This window comes from Meleagris gallopavo, chromosome 3 (assembly GCF_000146605.3).
Source record: "Meleagris gallopavo isolate NT-WF06-2002-E0010 breed Aviagen turkey brand Nicholas breeding stock chromosome 3, Turkey_5.1, whole genome shotgun sequence".
Taxonomy (NCBI): domain Eukaryota; kingdom Metazoa; phylum Chordata; class Aves; order Galliformes; family Phasianidae; genus Meleagris; species Meleagris gallopavo.
In genome coordinates, this window is record NC_015013.2 from 71047163 (window position 1) to 71066761 (window position 19599).

General features: G+C 40.6%; 1 protein-coding gene across 2 annotated transcripts in view; it reads left to right on the forward strand.

Moving 5' to 3' along the window:
* ESRP1 (epithelial splicing regulatory protein 1) overlaps positions 1–13381 on the forward strand; it is a 22239-nt gene extending 8858 nt beyond the window's left edge. The window contains exons 5-13 of one of the 2 annotated variants that reach the window (XM_010709137.3): positions 2250–2348; positions 2447–2501; positions 4399–4509; positions 4598–4730; positions 4816–4858; positions 6032–6333; positions 7716–7934; positions 9801–9999; positions 11810–13381. In XM_010709137.3, coding sequence (XP_010707439.1) covers positions 2250–2348; positions 2447–2501; positions 4399–4509; positions 4598–4730; positions 4816–4858; positions 6032–6333; positions 7716–7934; positions 9801–9999; positions 11810–11982 — 1334 coding nt within the window. In that variant the 3' untranslated portion in view covers positions 11983–13381. The remainder of the gene's footprint in view (positions 1–2249; positions 2349–2446; positions 2502–4398; positions 4510–4597; positions 4731–4815; positions 4859–6031; positions 6334–7715; positions 7935–9800; positions 10000–11809) is intronic. The other variant, XM_010709139.3, reaches the window with a different exon arrangement.
* Positions 13382–19599: the final 6218 nt, after the last annotated feature.

Sequence of the window (19599 nt, forward strand, 5' to 3'; positions counted from 1 at the left end):
AAAAAAAGTAATTCCAATAATCATAAAGAAATAGGCAAGACCAGGTTTCCAATATCTGCTTTTCCAGCAATGTCTCATAACCTGGCTCGGCAGGAGAAGCTCTGCATAGGTGTGATGTCTGGTGAAGGAGAAGTGCTTCTCTGTTTTGCTACCTGAGCTGCCCAGAAACATCTGCGTGCTGCTGACTAGACAGCCTCTGTGCCAGTGATGAAGGCAATCTGTGCAATGTTTGTTTCTTTCAGCCCCCCACCTTCCTTTCCCAGGTGCTGGTAGAGGAAGACAAGCTTCAGTGGATGGTTTAGGAAGAGAGAGCAGTGAAGAAGTACTGTGTTGTCATAAACACTGGTGACTATCTCTTAAATTATGTTTTAGGGTTGTTTCATGTGGCTTGTTCAGGATTTTTGTTTGGTTTTAAGAGGACCATGCTTTTGACCAGTTTATTCCAATGATACTTGGAGGGCAGATGATGGCAATGGCTTGCAGACTGTTTGGCAGTGCAAGCAGCAGGGATGGATCACTGGCTTAATTTATGTGATTTGATTTTTGCCTCTTGACTTTAAACTATGGTAAGTCTTCTTACAAGTGCATCTGAAGCTGATAAAGCGCTGTCCTCTCACATTCCACACTCCAATTCAGACTTAAAGCCCAACAAAGTCTCAAAATCAAATTAGTCTCGGAGTGTCAGTGCTGCATTTTTCCTATCTTTGTTGTGGAAGAGATTTGTTGCCTCAGTTAATTACTCTTTAAAGTTGTTTTAGTCCTGAGATTTTAAAAAAAAAAATGTGTTTTGTAGGAATGACTTGCTGTCATATCACAAATGATGGGAAGACTTTATTCCCCAGTGACATTTATATGCTCCTTCCCCATTACCTGTGTTGAGATGATAGAATAAAGTGAGTGTGCATTGCCTGTTTCTAACAGAAATTGTTCGTCTACTCCTTGTCTTTCATGCAGACATCTGCCAACTCAAAATATGATCAATTTTAGGTGGAGAAAACCTTTTCTTTAATAGGAGCTTTGCCATCTGGGATGGAAAAGCAACTTTTGAGCATCAAAATACAGGCTATGCATTTGAAATGAATCTTTTGTACATTTATGGAAATGTGAGCAAGTAACTGTTGCATTCATCTGTTTTGAATGCCGTGCTTTACTGTTCTGCTGTGCCAGGATAGGGATTAATGTTTAAAAAACTCTTGTTTTTTTTTTTTCTCTTCTCTACTATCTTAAATTGAAGTGATAAGACAGAAAAAGCAAGTTCTGCTCCAAACTACTTTATAGTTTACTTCTTGTTTTGATTTTTTTTTTTTAAACCATTCTCTCTTTAAAGAAAGAGATGGGGATAGGAAAAGAGTCCTTTTAAAAGTTGACTTGATAAATTGTAAGTTGCAAGTAATCTTACTGTTCTGTTACGGCGATCAAACGCAAGGAGGAGAGAGACTATAATAAACGCTTGGTATATACAACTTAAATGTGACTCTCAATGAATGTGGATTTGTATCTGGTCAGTCAACAGCCCAAGATAGAATACTTCCTGCTCCTTATTAGCAGGGGAGCTTATCCTTGCTGTTTTTTTTTTTTTTTCTGATCTGAAGGGCTGAGGAAGACACTATGGGTTGTCAGACTCTGGTTTGTCTCTTGGTTATCCACAATTATGCACTCTAAGCTGATTTTTGTTTTCGTTTTTTGTTTTTTTTTTCCCCAACACTGCTTAACAGCACAAAGCTCAGGCTGGAACTTCAAGTAGGTGAGATTAGGCAAGGTGCTGATTTTATCAAAGTGGTAACATATTTACTCTACTTTAGGTAGAGTACTCAATCGTTTAGAAAACATGTGTTATGTCTCTTTCAGTTTCTAGTTGATGGTTTGTTTTTCCTCCATCTCTGGATCTTCCCCTAGAGATTAAAGATGATCTTAATTAAAGAGGACAGGACTCCAGTCTTTTCTGCATGCGAGAGTGTTTCTGTCTTTCAGATATACAAAATGCATGAGTGTATTAAATATGTATGTCCTTATTATGGGGTCTCATGTCCCCAGACACTTTCTGGATTGACCTCACACTCCCGCAGGTGGCAGTAGTTAGAGGCGAAAGCAGCAGCAAACCCAGTGCAGCTGGTGCATCCCTGCAGGAAAATGGATTAAATCTTCCCCAGAGAAGTGACTTACCATTAAGATAATGTTAAAGCTTGCTGCTTTAGTAGGAGACCAATTTGAAATCTATCTGGTGATGATTGCCTTAACTCCACACAAAGATTTAAATCTTGATAAGAACAGTTCAGAACTCGCCTATGGAGCCTCTCGAGTTGAAGATATGGGGAACATTATTTTAACACTCATATCTGAACCATATAGTAAGTGTGATGAACTAGTCTTCTGTATTGCTTTTTTTAATTGCCTGTGTGTCTTGCCTGCTGTGGCAAAAGGAAATAACTTGTACCATGTTTCCTAGATCACAGGTTTTCAGATCCAGAAAGAGTGAACTACAAATTTGAAAGTGGGCCTTGGTACGTATCTTTTCCCTTTTCTTTCTTAAAAATAATTTAAAAAAAGCACCAGACACTGCTTATACAAGCTGTACTTTTCTGTATTAATAACTTGCAAATAGCTGTTACCATTATTTTTTGTTTATCCTGTCACTGCTGTGGGAATAAATTAGATGTATTAAGTAGGAAAGGGTATAGAGAACTGCATTAGATGTAGGATTGAAGCCTGGCAGGAAACTGTTGCTTGTTAGGTGCTGGTAGTTCTGGGTTCTGATAAGTACATGTAATGGATGTTGAGTGTGCTGTGCTGTTAACAAAGAACTTAAGCATTTTTGCAGAGGTAACTCTGTTAGTATTAACTCTTGCACTTTTCCTGCAGCTTGCTTCACAGTTGCTGCATACACATTATGATGACTTTTTCTTGTGTAGGAAAGATGCATTTCCATAAAGACACAGTTCCAAGCAATAGGCTGCTGCCAGTAAATTGTTTGAGCTGCAGTGATTGTCTTCTTCCCAAAAATGTTTTAAACATAAATGCCATCAGGCATAGATAAAGACTTTAAAAAAAAGTAAATATATAAAATTGTAATCATGCACTTGCATGTACAAATATGGGTTTTTCCTCAGTGTTGCTGGATACTTGCTGGATATCTGCACTATCACAGGAGACCAATGTTAAACTGACCTTATTCAGATTCCCTTCCTGGGTGAATGCTTATTTACCCCTTCCAGATTAATGAACTGTCATCATAGTTGATGATACTGGCATTCTGAACCAAAGGAGGCAAGACCAGAATGCAGCAATACTGGCAGGAATTACCCAGTGAGATCAGTTCAGGCAGCTTTTAGTTTTAGTTAGATTTCTAAGTCTTTCCCCTTTCACTAATGAAATCCGGTGATGAGGTAAAAGATTCCTGTCTTATTTGTGATAATAAATGAAATACAGACTTCGTTTGAACGGCGAAGTTCAAAAAAGGTAACAGTATCTTATTTGCACAAACACATGTACTAATTGGTTATTTTTTCTTGAGGCGAACTATTGAGATAGAGGATTGGGTGATGTAAGCAGCAGTTTTGGACAGACATCTACAGAAAAAGTCATCTGAGAACTTAGAATACAATCTGAAACGTGGCTCTCCTACAGCAGGGCATGGCACAGCTCTCTCACATGAGGGCAGGCAGCTCCTCAGTCAGTCCCATGGACTCCTTGTGGCAGCCTGTCCCTCCAATAGCCAGAAAGGCGGCTGTGGGTAGCTGTCAGCGTTTTGTTCTACGTGGCATTTTGAACATGCAAGAGAACAAAAGAGCTGTGGTAATGACCAATTAAATCTGGCTCTGTGTAGCTGAGCTATTCCCGTGCTAAGCAGCCAGCCTTGCCTGTGGCTATGTTGGTCTCCAGTAGTGCAACAGTGGCCCAAACACAAAATGTTAAGGCAAAACCCCTTGGGCAGGAGTCCTCAGCCTAAGTAAAATCCCAAACAAATCCACTCTTAGTCAGTGACTGGCCCTTGCACACCATCAGACACTAGCTTTGCTTATGTCTAACTGCTCTGCTTCAATCTCCAGTTAGCCAGGATTAGCAGAGCAAGTATTTCACTTGTACTTGTACTTACCTTGTTGGACTAACAGGGAAGTGCAATGCATCAGTATGTCATGAGGGGAGAGTGAAGCGGGAGAATGCTCAAGGAAAGGAGAGCTGAAGGAGCAGGTGTGGTGCAGTGCAGAGGGGAGCTGGGAAAGGGGCAGCTTGGCAAACCCTGGCATTTGCTGTGACTTTGTTATGGATCTCAGCCCTGCAGTCCCTTTCCCTCACCTAGCAGACAGAAGCTTGTTACTGGAGTGCAGGTGACAGGCAGTGGTTTGTGTTTGAGACATGCTGAAGCCCTCTCTGCATTGTTTCTTCTCTTGGTGCCTGCAGCAGCAAGATGGAGCTTGTGGACGACAACGCTGTCATCCGAGCAAGAGGGCTCCCTTGGCAGTCATCTGACCAGGACATAGCAAAGTTCTTCAAAGGCTTAAATATTGCCAAGTTAGTAGCAAAGAACCTACCTGTACCTTTGTAGTGCTTCACTTGCCTTAGTCATGGAGTGGTTATGTCTTTAACTTAAATCTTGCAGAGGAGGTGCAGCACTCTGCCTCAATGCCCAAGGTAGAAGGAATGGGGAGGCTCTCGTCAGGTTTGTAAATGAAGAGCATAGAGATCTAGCGCTGCAAAGACACAAGCATCACATGGGAAACCGATACATTGAGGTGTGTACCGCTGGCTCTGAGGTCCTCCTCTCAGCAGGAGTGCAAACTGCATGTCAATCACATGTTCTCTCTTCCCTTTCATTAGGTATACAAGGCAACAGGTGAAGATTTCCTGAAAATCGCAGGAGGTAATGTTTAAGGGATTGAGAAGAAGGTGGTTTGTTCTATCAGCGTCTGCAATTAACTTGGAGCTTTAAATTGCTCTTCTTGGATGTAGTCTTTCACTTCCTTTCCCTGACCAACCTAGGTGGCTGGTGTGTATCTGCTAGCAGTCCAAGCTGTTCCATGTCTTACCTGCCCACCTTTCTCTGTTCCACACCCTTGCCATTTTCAAGTACCCTGTCACATAAGGATTTGATCTGTCAAAATGATATTGAGTTTTGTTTGCTAGGTCCTGTCATTTAGGAAGATAACCTAAATGTTTTTGGCTGCTGAAAATGAAAACCTGAGTAGTTTTTTCAAAAGAATATGACTGCTGTTGCTTAGGAGACTTGCATATAAAAGCAAACAGATACCACAGTGTAAATAACAAGGGGTTTAAGGAACTGATTTTCTTCATATCAAATCTTTGCTTTTAAATAAAGGGGAAACTGGGGGGGGGCAGACTACTCTCTCCCTTTATGATTACAATCATAGAGAATTAGAGTTAAGACTGGATAAGTTGTTATGTATCAGCAGTACTGCCTTAAGAGCTTTTGGGTTCATAACAGGTTTATAAATGACTGAATACCTAAAGTGAAGGTTTTGGAGTGAGAGAGGTTAAGTTATTGAATAGATGTCTATTTAATAGGTTTGATAGCAGTTACACCTGTCAAAGTAAAGACATTGCATACTAATATTGGAAAAATAGTACATGTCTGGCACAAGTTCATTCCGTATATCAGCTTTCTAAAATGAATTAGAAGTAACTGAACGGACTGTACTAAGGTGCAGAGTTGGTTAGCAGGTAGCTTTGGATAGGGCAGTGTAGACCTTTAACTGAACATCAGTGGTCTTGTAAGGATAGTGAAAGTAGAATTGCAGACTTTGACTATTTTCTCAGGATAGAATGAAATTCCTAAGCTGTGTTCATCGTGCTCTTCCAGCCTTCTTTCCCAACGCAATAGTCTGAGTACTTGATTGCTGCTTATTGTGGCTTCAGTGTGTGCCAGAGGCCTTAGTTAAAAAGATGAGGTGCACGGAGGCACTATTCATGCAGAATGGATTCTGCAGGGAGGAGGCTATGCCAGACTTACTCAGGGTTTTATATGGCTGCCAAGACTTAAGTGCTTCTGTCTGTTCTGTTTTTTTTCTTGCTAAAGGCACTTCCAATGAGGTTGCACAGTTCTTATCAAAAGAAAACCAAGTGATAGTCAGGATGCGAGGTCTTCCTTTCAACGTGACAACAGAAGAAGTACTGGCATTCTTTGGCCAGCACTGTCCTGTAACAGGAGGGAAGGAGGGAGTCCTATTCGTCACATACCCTGACAGCAGGCCAACAGGGGATGCCTTTGTGTTGTTTGCTTGTGAAGAATATGCACAGAATGCACTGAAAAAGCATAAGGACTTGCTTGGAAGAAGGTACATCGAACTCTTCAGGAGCACTGCAGCAGAAGTTCAGCAGGTGGGTGAAAAGCTTGCAGACACCTTGTATTCCATACTTCTACACTACCACAGATTGGTGTCAGCAAACACCGCCTGGCCACGATTGAAAGCTTTTTTTTTTTTTTCCCCTCTTTTCTTACTCTTGACAACTGTCTGAGCACATGTGGCCACTCATACATACATATGCACATATACTTACAATAAAAATCCTTGATTTCTCACTTTTGGCTTCTGATAGACTTGCAAGCAATAGTTATATGTAGTTACAATAGTTACGATATCTGTAATGTAAAACACTAAACTGACAAATTTTCTGCAAGTTCACTTAGCTCTATTCAAATGGAGTGCTAGCACCAATTCTTGATCTGAAAGTCAGCAGCACAGAAAAACAGCATTCTGATGTCATTGTCTTCTAAAGAGCAACTGGTCAAGAACCTTTGAAACTGTCTCTTATGACAGCTGTCAACAATCTCTTAACAGCACTGACTACCTGGCAGAGAGTGGCAGAGTTGTATGGAACTGGGCTTGAGAAGTCCCTCCTGCCATTCGCATAGCTAAATGGACCATTGATTATGCTGTCTAGGGGATGAAGCAGGGATAAGAGGATTATATGTTTCAAAAAACTTATAGAGCTTAGGCTCATGTCACTAACTTCTGTTCAGGATGCAAGCTGTAGCCTAGCAGTAGTCATTTCATTGTAACCCAGCAATGACATCTCTTTGCCCCCAATTATTCAGAGATCCTCCAAGCAAGGCACTGAAATGACATGGAGTAAACATGAGCTGCAGTGCTTGCTCTCGTTATTGTATTTTCCTTGGGTGTTCCCCCAGTTCCTTTGTTTAGCAAAGCCATCTGATACACATGTAAATATAAATGAATATTTCTGTTATTCAGAAATAGCTAAAGGGAAGTGATTGAATAGGTGGTGAACATGTGATGGCATGGGGTTTCTACTGATCAGGTTACCCAAGAAATCTCAGAGCATGACTCCCATATTTCAAATACTGTGACTCAGTAACATAAGACTGCTTGGTAGTAAAATAGGTTTCTAGTTTGGAGATTATCCTAATGCTTAGCAGAGGAGAAACTTTGGGTAGAAGTGGCCTTGTATACCTAGTAAAATATTTTCGGATATATTTCCCCCAAAAAAATCCTGTGGAAATGCAGGTTTTGTGTTACTGTTCAGGTAAATTCTTCAGAATAAGCTGACTCTTCCCAAGATCTATTGCAAAGTATTTAAATTCTAACCATTACTGCTGTGATTTAAGCCCAGAAAATGTCTCACATATTTCTTAAAAATACTTTCCTGACTGAAAATGGATGAGATGGATGTTGCATTCAGTTCCTGTGAGTTGAAGAATAACTAAGGCTTTCTGTAACCTTTGTTTCTGTCTTACACAGGTGCTGAATAGGTACTCTTCCACACCTCTCATTCCTCTCCCAACACCTCCTATTCTTCCAGTATTACCTCAGCAGTTTGTGCCTCCAACTAATGTCAGAGACTGTATACGTTTGCGTGGACTTCCCTATGCTGCCACTATTGAGGACATCCTGGATTTCTTGGGAGAGTTCTCTACAGACATTCGGACCCACGGCGTTCACATGGTGCTAAATCACCAGGTTGGTAGGTGCCTTATTGCTGGTTGGATACGTGAACAGGCTCGGTATCATTACCAGGAGGGGAGCGCTTTTGGGACTGTCACCAATGGCATTAATTGGCTTTCCTTCTAAAAGTGTACTCACCATAGATGAGTGTGTTTGAACCATGCTTTAACAGCTGCTGCATTTTGTGTAGAGTGGTTTCTACCAGTGAGACCCATATGCCTAAAAGCTAAGCCATAGTTTTGTTGGTTTTTTTGTTGTTGTTTTTTGTTTTTTGTTTTTTTTTTTTAATTTGAGGGGAGAGGAAAGTGTTCCCATAGCACTGTCATCCTGCACTGTTGGAGGCTTGAACTGAACAGCCCTGCTCAATAGGGTGCTTAATTCCCCTTATGGAAGGTATATCTTCAAAACAAAACTGTGGTCAGTGTTATCTCGCAAAGAGCGATTTGCCCCTGCTTTGGTGAACAGTGTGCCTCAGGTAATGCATGAGGATATCAGTGACTGTGGTCTTCTAGAGGTGTAAGGATTTCCTATGGCACAAGTCCTTAAGCTTAGCTAAACTTCAGATCTCCTAAACTGCAGTGTTCCCTTAAATGGCCAGGCCAAGTACGCAGATTAACAGCTCACTGTCCTGTATAGTCAGGGCAGATAGTCAGATATTTGCCATTGTTTGCTGGAGGCAGTTTCTACCAAAACCTTTCAGACAAAGGTAAATGTTATCTCCTAGTCCATCTGTGTAGCTTTTTGACTTAAGGAAGGAGAAGGCAGCTTCTCATACGTACTCCACAGAGATGCCCTCAGTGGTTGTACTGATTACTGCTTTGTAAAAAATGGTTCTAAAGTTGCTCTGAGCTACACTAAGACTACATTGAAAATGCAAAATGGTTCCTTTTCCTAGAGTGAAGCTTCACATTTGAGAAGCTTGGGAAGAGAGTGGGGGCTACAGTTACTGCAGTACCTCTCTATCTTGAGATTTCTTTGTCTTTGAAAACTTGATCTAGCCATAGATAAGGAATGAGCACGGCTTGGGGAACAAATAATAAGACGTAGATGCTAAAGCACAAGTAGTGGTTTCTGCAAGTATCAGCCCTTGTGAGAAATGATTAAAAAACTGGAGGAAGAAACTGGGGTGTGTGTATAGACCTGTGGGCTACCAGCCACCTTTGCCCAAAGCTGTCAGATACTTTTATTTATTTTTCTCTCCAGGTACCTAACTATGTGATTATCTTTCTGAATATTCTCCCTACTCCTGCTATCCCTGTTTCTGATGAGAGAGTTAGAACCAAGTCTGTAAAGGATAGTGATGTGGTTGTTCTTCCCTCAGAAATGAGAACTAGCCCAGAACTGAAGTCAGAACTGACTTCAGAGCTTTACCTCTGGTTTTGGCTACTTAGAGTTGGCAGTTGTATGTGGCTGAAGTGACTCCATGTTTATCCCATTCACAGCTGTTTGTAAAGATGTACTTTTTCTTCTCTGTAAGTTCGCACCAAGCTTACCTACTTGATTAGATATAGGCTAGTGCCATTGCAAAATATTCTGGCCCATGCTGGCCTTAAGAAGAAAAATATAGCTTAGCACTTGACTGTATTTGTTTTCTCAGTTAAGTTAGCATAAGAGGGAAGAGGGAACATGAGATGCAGTGGGCAGATCAGGATTCCCCAGTAATAGTGGGGAACCTCAGGGAGACTTTAAACACACTGGTAGGTGTAGGAGTCTGTAGGGATGACTGAATGTGCTTAACTTTGGAGATAAATATTTTTATGATTCAAGACTGCTTTGTTTTTCTTGTTTTTTTTTTTGTTTTTTTTTTTTATAACAGCAGAAATATTATGTTGCTAATTCATGGGAGATCCAAAAACATTCCCTCATCTGCCTTGTTTGCAGGGACGTCCATCGGGAGATGCTTTTATTCAGATGAAATCTGCAGACCGAGCTTTTCTGGCTGCACAGAAGTGTCATAAGAAGACTATGAAGGACAGATACATTGAAGTCTTTCAGTGTTCTGCTGAGGAGATGAACTTTGTGTTAATGGGGGGCACTTTAAATCGAAATGGCTTGTCCCCACCACCATGTAAGTTACCATGTAAGTTTTGCATGGGTCTTGCCAATACTGTATGCTGTGTGCGGGTAGGTGTTGGAGCTGCTTTCTTGATTCTGATTCTCTTTCTTGGAAAAGTCTCAGATGGGGGTGGTAAAATAAGGCCACTCCATCTAAAATCAGCAGCAGCTTGCGTTCATTTTTCCCTTTGGTTGTGGATTACTATGATTGAAGAACTACTTCGAAATTCTTCTTGCTTTTCCAGTAACAGACTTGCCTTCCCCTTCTTGAAACAAGCTGGCCAGGGTGAGCCATGCCAATGGAAAAAATAATTTGACTGCCTAGGGCTTAAAGAAGTTTCCCATTTAAGCTGATTTGTATTTACACTTTTTATCATGGTGAACATGTCAAGTAAGTCCTTGCCCTTTTGCTCTCAAAACTTAATTTATGAAACCATTGGTAAGGCTCTCCTTTGGACTTAACCTCGTGCTCTACGTACCACTACTGACTGAACTCTTCCTTAGCTTTCTGTTGTTTGTACAGAACTGAGTTGCCTCTGTGGAAGATAAACACACTTATTTTTGGCCTGAGATAACTGCAGGAATTGTATTTCATGTATAGTTACGCTCTCCAGAGCTATTAGGATGATCTAGACAAACATTTGGGGACAGTGCTTTAAGAACTTAAGGACTTATGTATGCCATATAAATCTGAGCCTATGGGAGAAATAATACGTTGCTTCCAAGATAATAAATGACAAGGCAGTTGGGTAGAAGCTTTCTTTCTCTCCTTCTATGCAGAAGTATTACTGATGATTGTGCCTTTTCTAAGAAACATCCTCTAACCCTGGATAGTCAGAGCAGCTAATCTGATAGTGAACTTCCTGGGTGTGGTTTGTCTTGAGCTGTGAATAGATCTTCAGCTAATCCTTAAGAGTTGAGATTTACAGTCTACTAGCATTTATTGCAACGCAAGTATCCAAGAAGGGATCTGCATTATGCAGCCCTACATGTGACAGATATTCTGGATAGGAATTGGAAGCTTCTCCGGAGAGCTCATGGAATGGGTTATTGAACAGGAATCCCAAAGTTTGGAAGCTCTTAGATGGCAGTGTTCCCACTTCTAATTACAATGCAAGTGATTATTTTTTACTTTATTTTTTCCTATCCCACAGTGCAGTGAGATGCTGACTGTTGCTTTAAAATAAGCTTCTGTCTTTTATTCAGGGCTGTCTGAATTTCACTGTTATGGTAGTGGAAAGAGGGGAGAAAAAGGGAAGAAGGAAAGAAGAAGGGGGAGAGTGAACTCTTGGCTGTGAGGTCTTGTAATGCCTTGCCTCTTGCAGTTGCTTTTTTTGTTCGTTTTTATTTTTAAACTGAATATTAATGTGAGAAACTGCAAAGCCATGGCTTTTCCCACTCTGTTGTTGAAGACAGAGCTGTTTGGAGGATAGGGAGTATCAGGATGAAATGATGTCCCCTGTGCTGGGTGTGTTAGGCAGATTTCAGGCATTGCAGTTTTCTTACAGTGGAGAATTGTTTCACTTGGCTGGAGACTATGCTAAAATCTGAGCCTAAATAAGAAAAACTGCTTTCCTTCTCATAAAGAGACCCAAGTCGCAGAGCAAGAGATGGCTTTTTTGTGTCTTATTTCGCTTTTGACAAGGGGTTGGAAGTACACACCTTGGTCTTGGAGTCAGGCCTGTATCCGTGCCTCAGATTTATTTTCTGTGATGAGCAGGAAAATGAAGAACTTGTGAAAGCTCTTCACTTAGCGCAGAGTTGCTCAGTAATGAAGGTCGTGCATATGCTGGAATATAAAAGGTTTTAATCTGTTCTCCGTTTGTCTGCTTTAGGCCTTTCACCCCCGTCTTACTCCTTTCCGGCTCCTTCTGCAGTTGTGCCAACAGAAGCTGCTCTATATCAGCCATCTGTACTCCTGAACCCGCGGACGTTCCAGCCCTCCACAGCATACTACCCTGCTGGGGCTCAGCTCTTCATGAACTACACGGCGTACTACCCCAGGTAAAGCAGAAGAGAAATCAAACAGGAACAAAGAAGTCTTTTTGCAGCAAATGCACAAAACTCTCAAAAGAACATTGTCTGTCATGCTAAAGGCTTGTGCTACCAAGATCAGCTTGTTCAGTATCTTGTTCAGGGAAACAACTTCAGGATACCTAGGGCTTTCCCAAGTTTTAGAGTATTTTTAAAACATAAGTCACGTGGTTACAGTAGGAATTTTTTTGACGTGCCTCTTCAATTTGTTTGCATTGTTATGCCCTCTGTGGGAGCTGATGTGTGCACTATATCTTCTCGTGTCCGTAAAGAAATCCTTGGCCCCTTTTCAGAAGGGGTGGATTGGGAACTTTTGCTGCCTCTTTGTTTTTGTAATAAAGTACAATTGACCTTCATTGTGAAAATGCTCTTGTTTACTTATTTATGAAAGTATTGCTTTGAAGTATACGTGAATTGAATGCATATGTGAGGCATATGTGCCTTGAAGCATACATTCCTGACCTCATGAACACCTCACACAAAGGGCTTTTGGCTCTTCTGGAGATATTAACTGTTTTCTGCAGAACAGACTGTTGGAGACTCTTGGTGATGCTTATTCTCTGCAGTCATGAGGCCTTGAAAAGAGCTGTGTTCCCATAAGCCATAAAACACTCCTCATCTGTCAGAGAACCTGATAAAGAACACCAAATTTTCTATCAGGTTCTGAGAAGAGTTTTCTTATCTCTGGAAGAGGGTCCAAATAATTACTTATGAAGTTGTTGACCAGTGCGGGCTCCTACTTTGTAAGATAAACAAAGTTTTCTTATTACTTTAAGCTAAATCAGAATGTCTGTGAACTGCCTGTTTTTTCATTAAAGTGTTTTCTGCACCCATGCATTATTTTTTATAATGCCTTCTTGACTGTCCTATGGTTATGACTTGTTACCAAACTCAGCCTCTTTAATGTAAGATCAAGAAAAATAAAATTCCAGAACTTGCACTGGCAATATAAAACACATTTCTCAATATAATAGCTCTGTATGTCAAGTAGTAGTTTGGTGTGACTTTAGCATATTGTGGTTCTTATGGTGACTATAGAACTGCTACTACAGACTTAGCACCAAGCCCTACAGAGACCTCACACTGAGTAGGGCTCCACATGAGTCCTGTTGTTGGCTGCTTGGGCTGTTGGTTATGCTGGTTACAGCCTGATCAATCCCAAGTGAAAATATCCTTTTTTATGTCCTTAACTAACTGATGGTGCTATAAAATTCTTTGGAAACTATATAGTAATTCTTATGAGGATTACAAGTACTTGTCTCTTTTTTATTATTCTCTCAAATGAAAAGATTTCTGGAGCGAACTTGGATGCTTTCCATTTAATGACATCTGTTTGTGATCTGGAAATTGTTTTTTTTTTTCTGTCCAGAATAAATATTTGATATCAGACAATTTGTATATGACTAATAGTAGTAGTGATCCCTTGTAGAAAGCATCTTCCTAGATGAAGCAATTCTTATTTTTTTTTTTATGCACATTCTCATACTTTATAAAAGGTGCAATAAGTAATCATTTCCCTTTCACATAGCAAACGGAACTTGTAAATGGATTTTTCTGGTTCTGAAATTTAACTCAAAAAAAGTTAAACGTGCAGCAGCAAAGAATGGAGTATCTTCTGTAGTAAGCGGTGCATTTAAATGCATGTACATGGAAAGGCAATACAGAGCTGATGCCTAATGATCAGACAATGGTTCGTAAATCTACGTAGTGAATATTTATAGCAATAAGGAAAGTTTCTTTGACTTGCTGCCAAAAGGTTCTACAGCTTGTGTTTTGCAAGGTCAAACTGCTTTATAACAGCCAGTTTCTTTCGTTTCTTTCCCTACATGGTAATCAGCAGAGTTGGGGTTGGGAAGGATTGTTTTGGTTTTTCTATGTATGAAACTCTCAGACTATTCTCAATATTCTTTTAACTTCAGTCATGAAACATGAGAATGTAAAGAAATGGATGCTCTCTATGCTAGTAAGATAGCTTTGGTGAACTACTAATGAAAAGGAGGGAGAGCAAGTTATTCTGGCTCTGTCAATCTTTGATATCTCTGTTCAGCTTGTAATTTTATCTAGCAACATGTTCTGACAGCAAATTGGTGGTCTTTATTGCTGCCTATTCCCAGGCTTCTGAGAGGTTCATGGGAAGGATGGGTTTCTTCCTTTGCCTAATCCTGGGCAAACAGGTGTGCTAGTATGTAGGAATTTATGAATGGTTGCATTACTTGGCAACTGTTAGCAAGTGCTGTGTAAACCATACCATACAGAAAATTGAAAGTTAAAGCTATAAACCCTATAGCTCTGAAACAAGCTTAAGTCTTACTGTATTTACTCAGTTCTAATGCCATATGATCAGTCCTAAGCAGAGCCTTTAAAATCTCAAGTTGCCATCAAAAAGCTTAATTGTAGGAACCCACTTTATTGCTTGAAAATAAAAAAATAAGTTGAAGAGTGAGGCAGTTAATGTTCAGTGAGTACTATGCTCATGAGACTCATAGCCAAAAAATGTTCTGGAGGCTGAAAACTGGTGTGGGCTCAAGCAGATGGAATAAACTCAAGGGTAGGTGAACACAGAAATGATGTCTGTCTCAGGAAGTCTTTTGAACTTGAAGTAACTGGAAGAATGTTCTTATGCTTGGTGTCCTATGGTAAATGTGTGTGCTATTGAACTAAGCTTGGAAGGTGAGCTTATTCATTAGCATCTTTGAAGTATTGTTTGTTTGAAGGAGAGATTGTTTCTGCTTTTGAGCACAATAAACTCTTACAATGAAAATATGATTGTATCCAGCCAAGCTTAGTTAAATAACAGGGAAATAGCATCTTAACCCCATATATGTACACTCTGTCCATTGCAGTGATTTAAATTAGTGTCTTGGTATGAGGTAGAGAGTCATGATTCTGGTACTTCTGATTCTGGTACTTCCTGCATGAGGAAATCCAAGGTTATATGGTAGTCTACCTCCACGTTCTCTTGCTAAGGACTGGTTTTTTAATCTGTATGCTAATTTTGTTACATGCCTCCATGGTCTATCATTATCTTCTCACTCATAGATCTCAATCAAACAGTCTCAATGCCTGAAAGGCAGCAGAATCATAATGCCTTGATCAATGGTTATCTTCCTTCCAAGAGAGTAAAATTGTCTTTAGAAACAAAACCCAAACAACAACAACAAAAAAAAAAGCCCTCAAAATTCATAAAGCTTAAAACAAGTTGCTGCTGGTAGCAGTATCAGAGATCAGTTTATACCAACATGGTTGTCAATGGTTGCTCTTGAAGATGTGAGTTCCTTTTGTTCACGGAATACACTGAATGTGCTAATGTTTAGTCGGCAGTTCTTATTTTATCTTCTGACTCATTCTCTGCTATCTAGTAAAACATTCAGATTATTGGGGGGTGATTAGTTTATACTAAAACATTTGTGCAAGCTAAGTGAGGAGATCAATTTGAGGATGGTTTGTCCTTTTGCATACTTACAAAATGTTCCTTGTTGTGAGAGGTGATTTTTTTTTTTCCTTTGTGCCTTAAGGTACCTGCATCATCTATGCAGGTGGCTGCATTTTGTTTTGTTTTTTTAACTTCACTGGTGGTGACAATGTGATTTCAGGTAACTCAGAGAACACAGATGTTGCTGGACGCTTCTCTTTACTCAGCAGTAGCCTTCTACTGGGGCATTGGGCTGTGGTTCCCAACACTGCTTAGGGCAAGCTGTTGCAGTTTTGTGGCAACCAGCACTTCTGGCACTGTTCCATTACTGCTTGTTGTCACACTGCTGCCTTGCATGGATGGGACATGGCAGGCTGGTTAGGTGTGTTGAGTCTGCAGCGGGTTATCTGCTTAAGTGCAGAGATAGCATCTCTGCCTAAGGAGCTTTTGGTGTCTCTAGAGGTGGAGGTATTTGTCTTGGAATACAACTCCTTAATATTGAAAGCTTGGTTTAAAAAAAGAGCCTATGAGAACAGCATGTGATATTTGTCTGTGATTAAAGGACAATCACAGATTTAAATGTTTCTATTTGATTAACAGATGACCTTATGATTTAGCACTCATACTTTGGTATTTGTCAAGTTATATGGCCTTTCTTTCTTTAAAAATGCATAAACATGTCAGCCTTAGAAAAGAATTATTGTGGTTATGTAAATTCTTTTGCTATTAGTGTATCTTGTTAATTTTTTGAGAACAAAGTACCAGGTTAAAACTTCCAGCTCTGGTAATGACACCACAGAACAGACTAGTTTCACCTCTCTCAAACTCTATGTGAATTACCCCTTAAAAGACTGTACACCAAAGTTTTGTTTCCTTCTGCTTTGGGGCTGTTTTCCAGTAATGAGTGTTACAAGTATTATGCTGCAAGTTGGTGTATGCATGTGCATTATAGCCATGATCTGTAGCCTAAGAAGTAGCTGAAAATCCCTGTTGGGGAATCCCTGTTGAAAAATGTCCCCTTGTTGTAGGATATCGGGGTGATCTGTTACAATTTCTTGGTTTTCTGTTTGCTGCTTGCATGCTTCAGTAAAACTGAAGATGGGGAAAGTGTGTAACACCAGTAGACAGGTCCTACAGGTTGCTCTTTCCTGCCCACTCTCTTTTCATGTCTTTGTCAAGCTTTATCTAGCAGTGTTCCTCTGTGCAGCACAGTGAGGGTTGTGTTGTAAGACTTACCTGCAATACAGGCTCTGGCCTACAGCACGGAAATTAATGTAAGCTGTCAATCAGTAGCCTGATGTAGTTCAGTATCTGTTGTCATAGAGCAGGAAATAGTTAATACATAACAACCTGAACCCTTTTTCAGGGCTACGAAGAACAAAGCTGTAGGAAAAACAGGGAGAGATCTACAAGGAGTGAACTGAAACCTGCAAATTATGTCTATGCATGTACCTGCTCCTAAGTGCAAATAGTGCTGGCACGTCTATGTTTCTATCAACTGACCTGCCAAATAGTTGGCAGAGATCTGCAGATCTGCTTGGTTACACGTGCTGACTGCTCCCAGCTCTCACCTACTTTCAATATAAATCAGGGCTTCTTTCTGGATATCATTATCTATTAAGCAAATGTACAAGGGCGGGGAGGGGAGAGATAGGAAATCAAACAGGAGAGGCAGTGATCCTCAAAGTTTCTCCATAAGATTTTAGTGATTAATGTTCGGGATCCCTTGAGGCAAATAAATGCTGTCTGAATGCCAGCATCAACATGTGAGAACTTGTTCTTGCACCCAGAACTGATTTCTAAAGTTTAATTGTGTTTTATCTTGAGAGTCTTTGGAGAGTATTACAGTCTCAGAAATATTGATTTGGAAAAAATCCAATCTGGTTGTCAATTAGACCCAAGAAGAAAGATCAACTTATATGGAAAAAAAGGCTGTACAGGGAAACACTTCATGTTTGATTTCAGGAATTATATTGATGTGGAAAGAGTTTAGATCTTGCACTGCATCATAATATAGTGATATTAAGAATGGTTGTAGAAATCTTCTCTGACCCTTTATAAAACATGTCAGTACTTGCTTTTGGGCTTTGTTTAACTGAAGAATTACAGAATTGGATTGGAAAGGAGATTAAAGACCATCCAGTTCCTACTCCATGCTATATGCAGGGTTGCCCCCCACCAGTTCAGGCTGCCCAGAGCCTCATCCAACCTGGCTTTGAGTACTTCCAGGGATGGGGCATCCACTAGCTCTCTGGGCAGGTGTACCAGTGCCTTACTGTCCTCTGAGTGAAAAATTTCCCTGACATCTGATCTAAATCTCCTTTCTTCTAGTTTAAAACCATTCCACCTTGTCATATCGTTGTCAGACCACGATAGCTTAGAACAGCTACTTACTGAGCTTGGATACTATTAATGGCATCCTCTATCTGCTGCCTTTCTGCCTTGAGTGAGCACCGTTCTAGGTATTCCTCTGCTGTTCTTCCCAAAGGTTGACACCCTTCAGTTTGAGGAAATGCTGAAATGGCAAAAAGCAGTTCCAATGCTCTCTTGTACTGGAACCTCAGTGCAGATAGTGCCTTTAGCCTAATCTGTCACAGAAGCTGTTTGTCTCCAAGCTGGTGTTGTGAATTAGCAAGTGCTCTAGAGTCTTGGCGCAAAGTCAGCATTGCCAGCAGCTGTGGAATGCTCTTTTATTGGATGCATTTGGCAGGCAGCTGGTGGAGAGCACTGTCCTGGAGCTTCCATCCCAACAACGGATGGGTACATCTGCCATAGGTTTATCTCATTGCTATTTAATGGCATCTAAAATTTTGTGATCATATACAGCATGTTATGGCAGTGAAGTCCAAAGCTGAATGGAGCACTGTTAGGCAGACTTATTTTCAATCCCTGCAATACCATAAGGTGACCGCTGAATCTTGTGTTTGAGAAGTTGTATAGTAGATATGTGTATGGACTGTGCTAGTAGAAATTAGCAGAGTTAATAATACTATGGAAAAGGCTTACAAGGAACCGTTAGCACCAGATATTTGTGATAAACTTATGCTGGAGCATAGCATCTTCATATAAAATCTTAACTCCCCATGGTTGTTTCTCTGACAAAAAGCTCCAAAGTGATGTAGGTGATTGTGAGTGTCCCCTATTGGCATGAGTCCATCTCTGCTACCTAGTGGAGTCTTCAGTGAAGAATTGTTGATGAAGGTACCCAGGAACACAATACTGTGGGAGTAAACAAGCATTGTAAACTGCTCCTATGGATGTGGTTAGTAATTCACTGTTGAAGAATTTGTGTGAGTCCTCGGTTATGTTTACTTAGTGATACCTCTTGAAGACTTTGATCTGAGGAGAAACCATGACCATATATATGCTGTGTCCAGGAGCATTTCTTGTATGCTGGAGCTGCTTGTTGTCATCTGCTGTGACTGAGCTGTCCACTTGAGCACAGCACTGAAGATGAGTAAGGAATTTGTGAGCATTGGGAATTAAGGAAGGCAGAAAGCAGCAAGAACGCATTTGCCTATGGATGTACCTACTGAAGGTGCAGAAGAACTGGAGAAGATAAGACAGCATAGGCTAACAGCATAGGACTCCTTTCTACTCCCCTGTCTCTCCTGCTTCAGAAAGCCTCTTGGGAAAGCGGCCTTTAGGCTAAAGCTACTATTCACAAGTGTCAGGAGCTAAGGATTTATCACAGATGTAAGCAAATGAAGGACAGGTTAATAGTCCCTAGCAGAGACTTTTCCCATGCTGTTTTTAGAGCCCTGGGTTTGGAGAACAAAAGTAGAGGTGATCTCGATCCAAGTGGAAATACTTCTGAAAATGGGAGGTGCTCGAAGACAAGCAAAGGAGATAAGAAAATAGTCAAAGTGGCCTTAAACAAAAAAAGTATGAAGGTTTTATGTGGTTTTGTTTCTTTCCTTTAATTCAGTCTTCAATAATAGATAGGAGTCATGACACTTCTCAGTGTTATCAGTATCAGAGCAAATGGCCTGTGTAGACCCACCTAATAGCAAATGTGTTAAGTTGGCCCTTAGAGACCTGGAGAGTTTCTTGGCTCTGATGGTGCAGGAGGTGTGTTTGTGTCTGAAGCCAAGGACCAGTTGGTTGTGGCTGCTGGAGTCTACACAGTTGCCTTGAAAAGGATACTATGTGCACCCATGTGCTGAGCTGTTAGGCAGG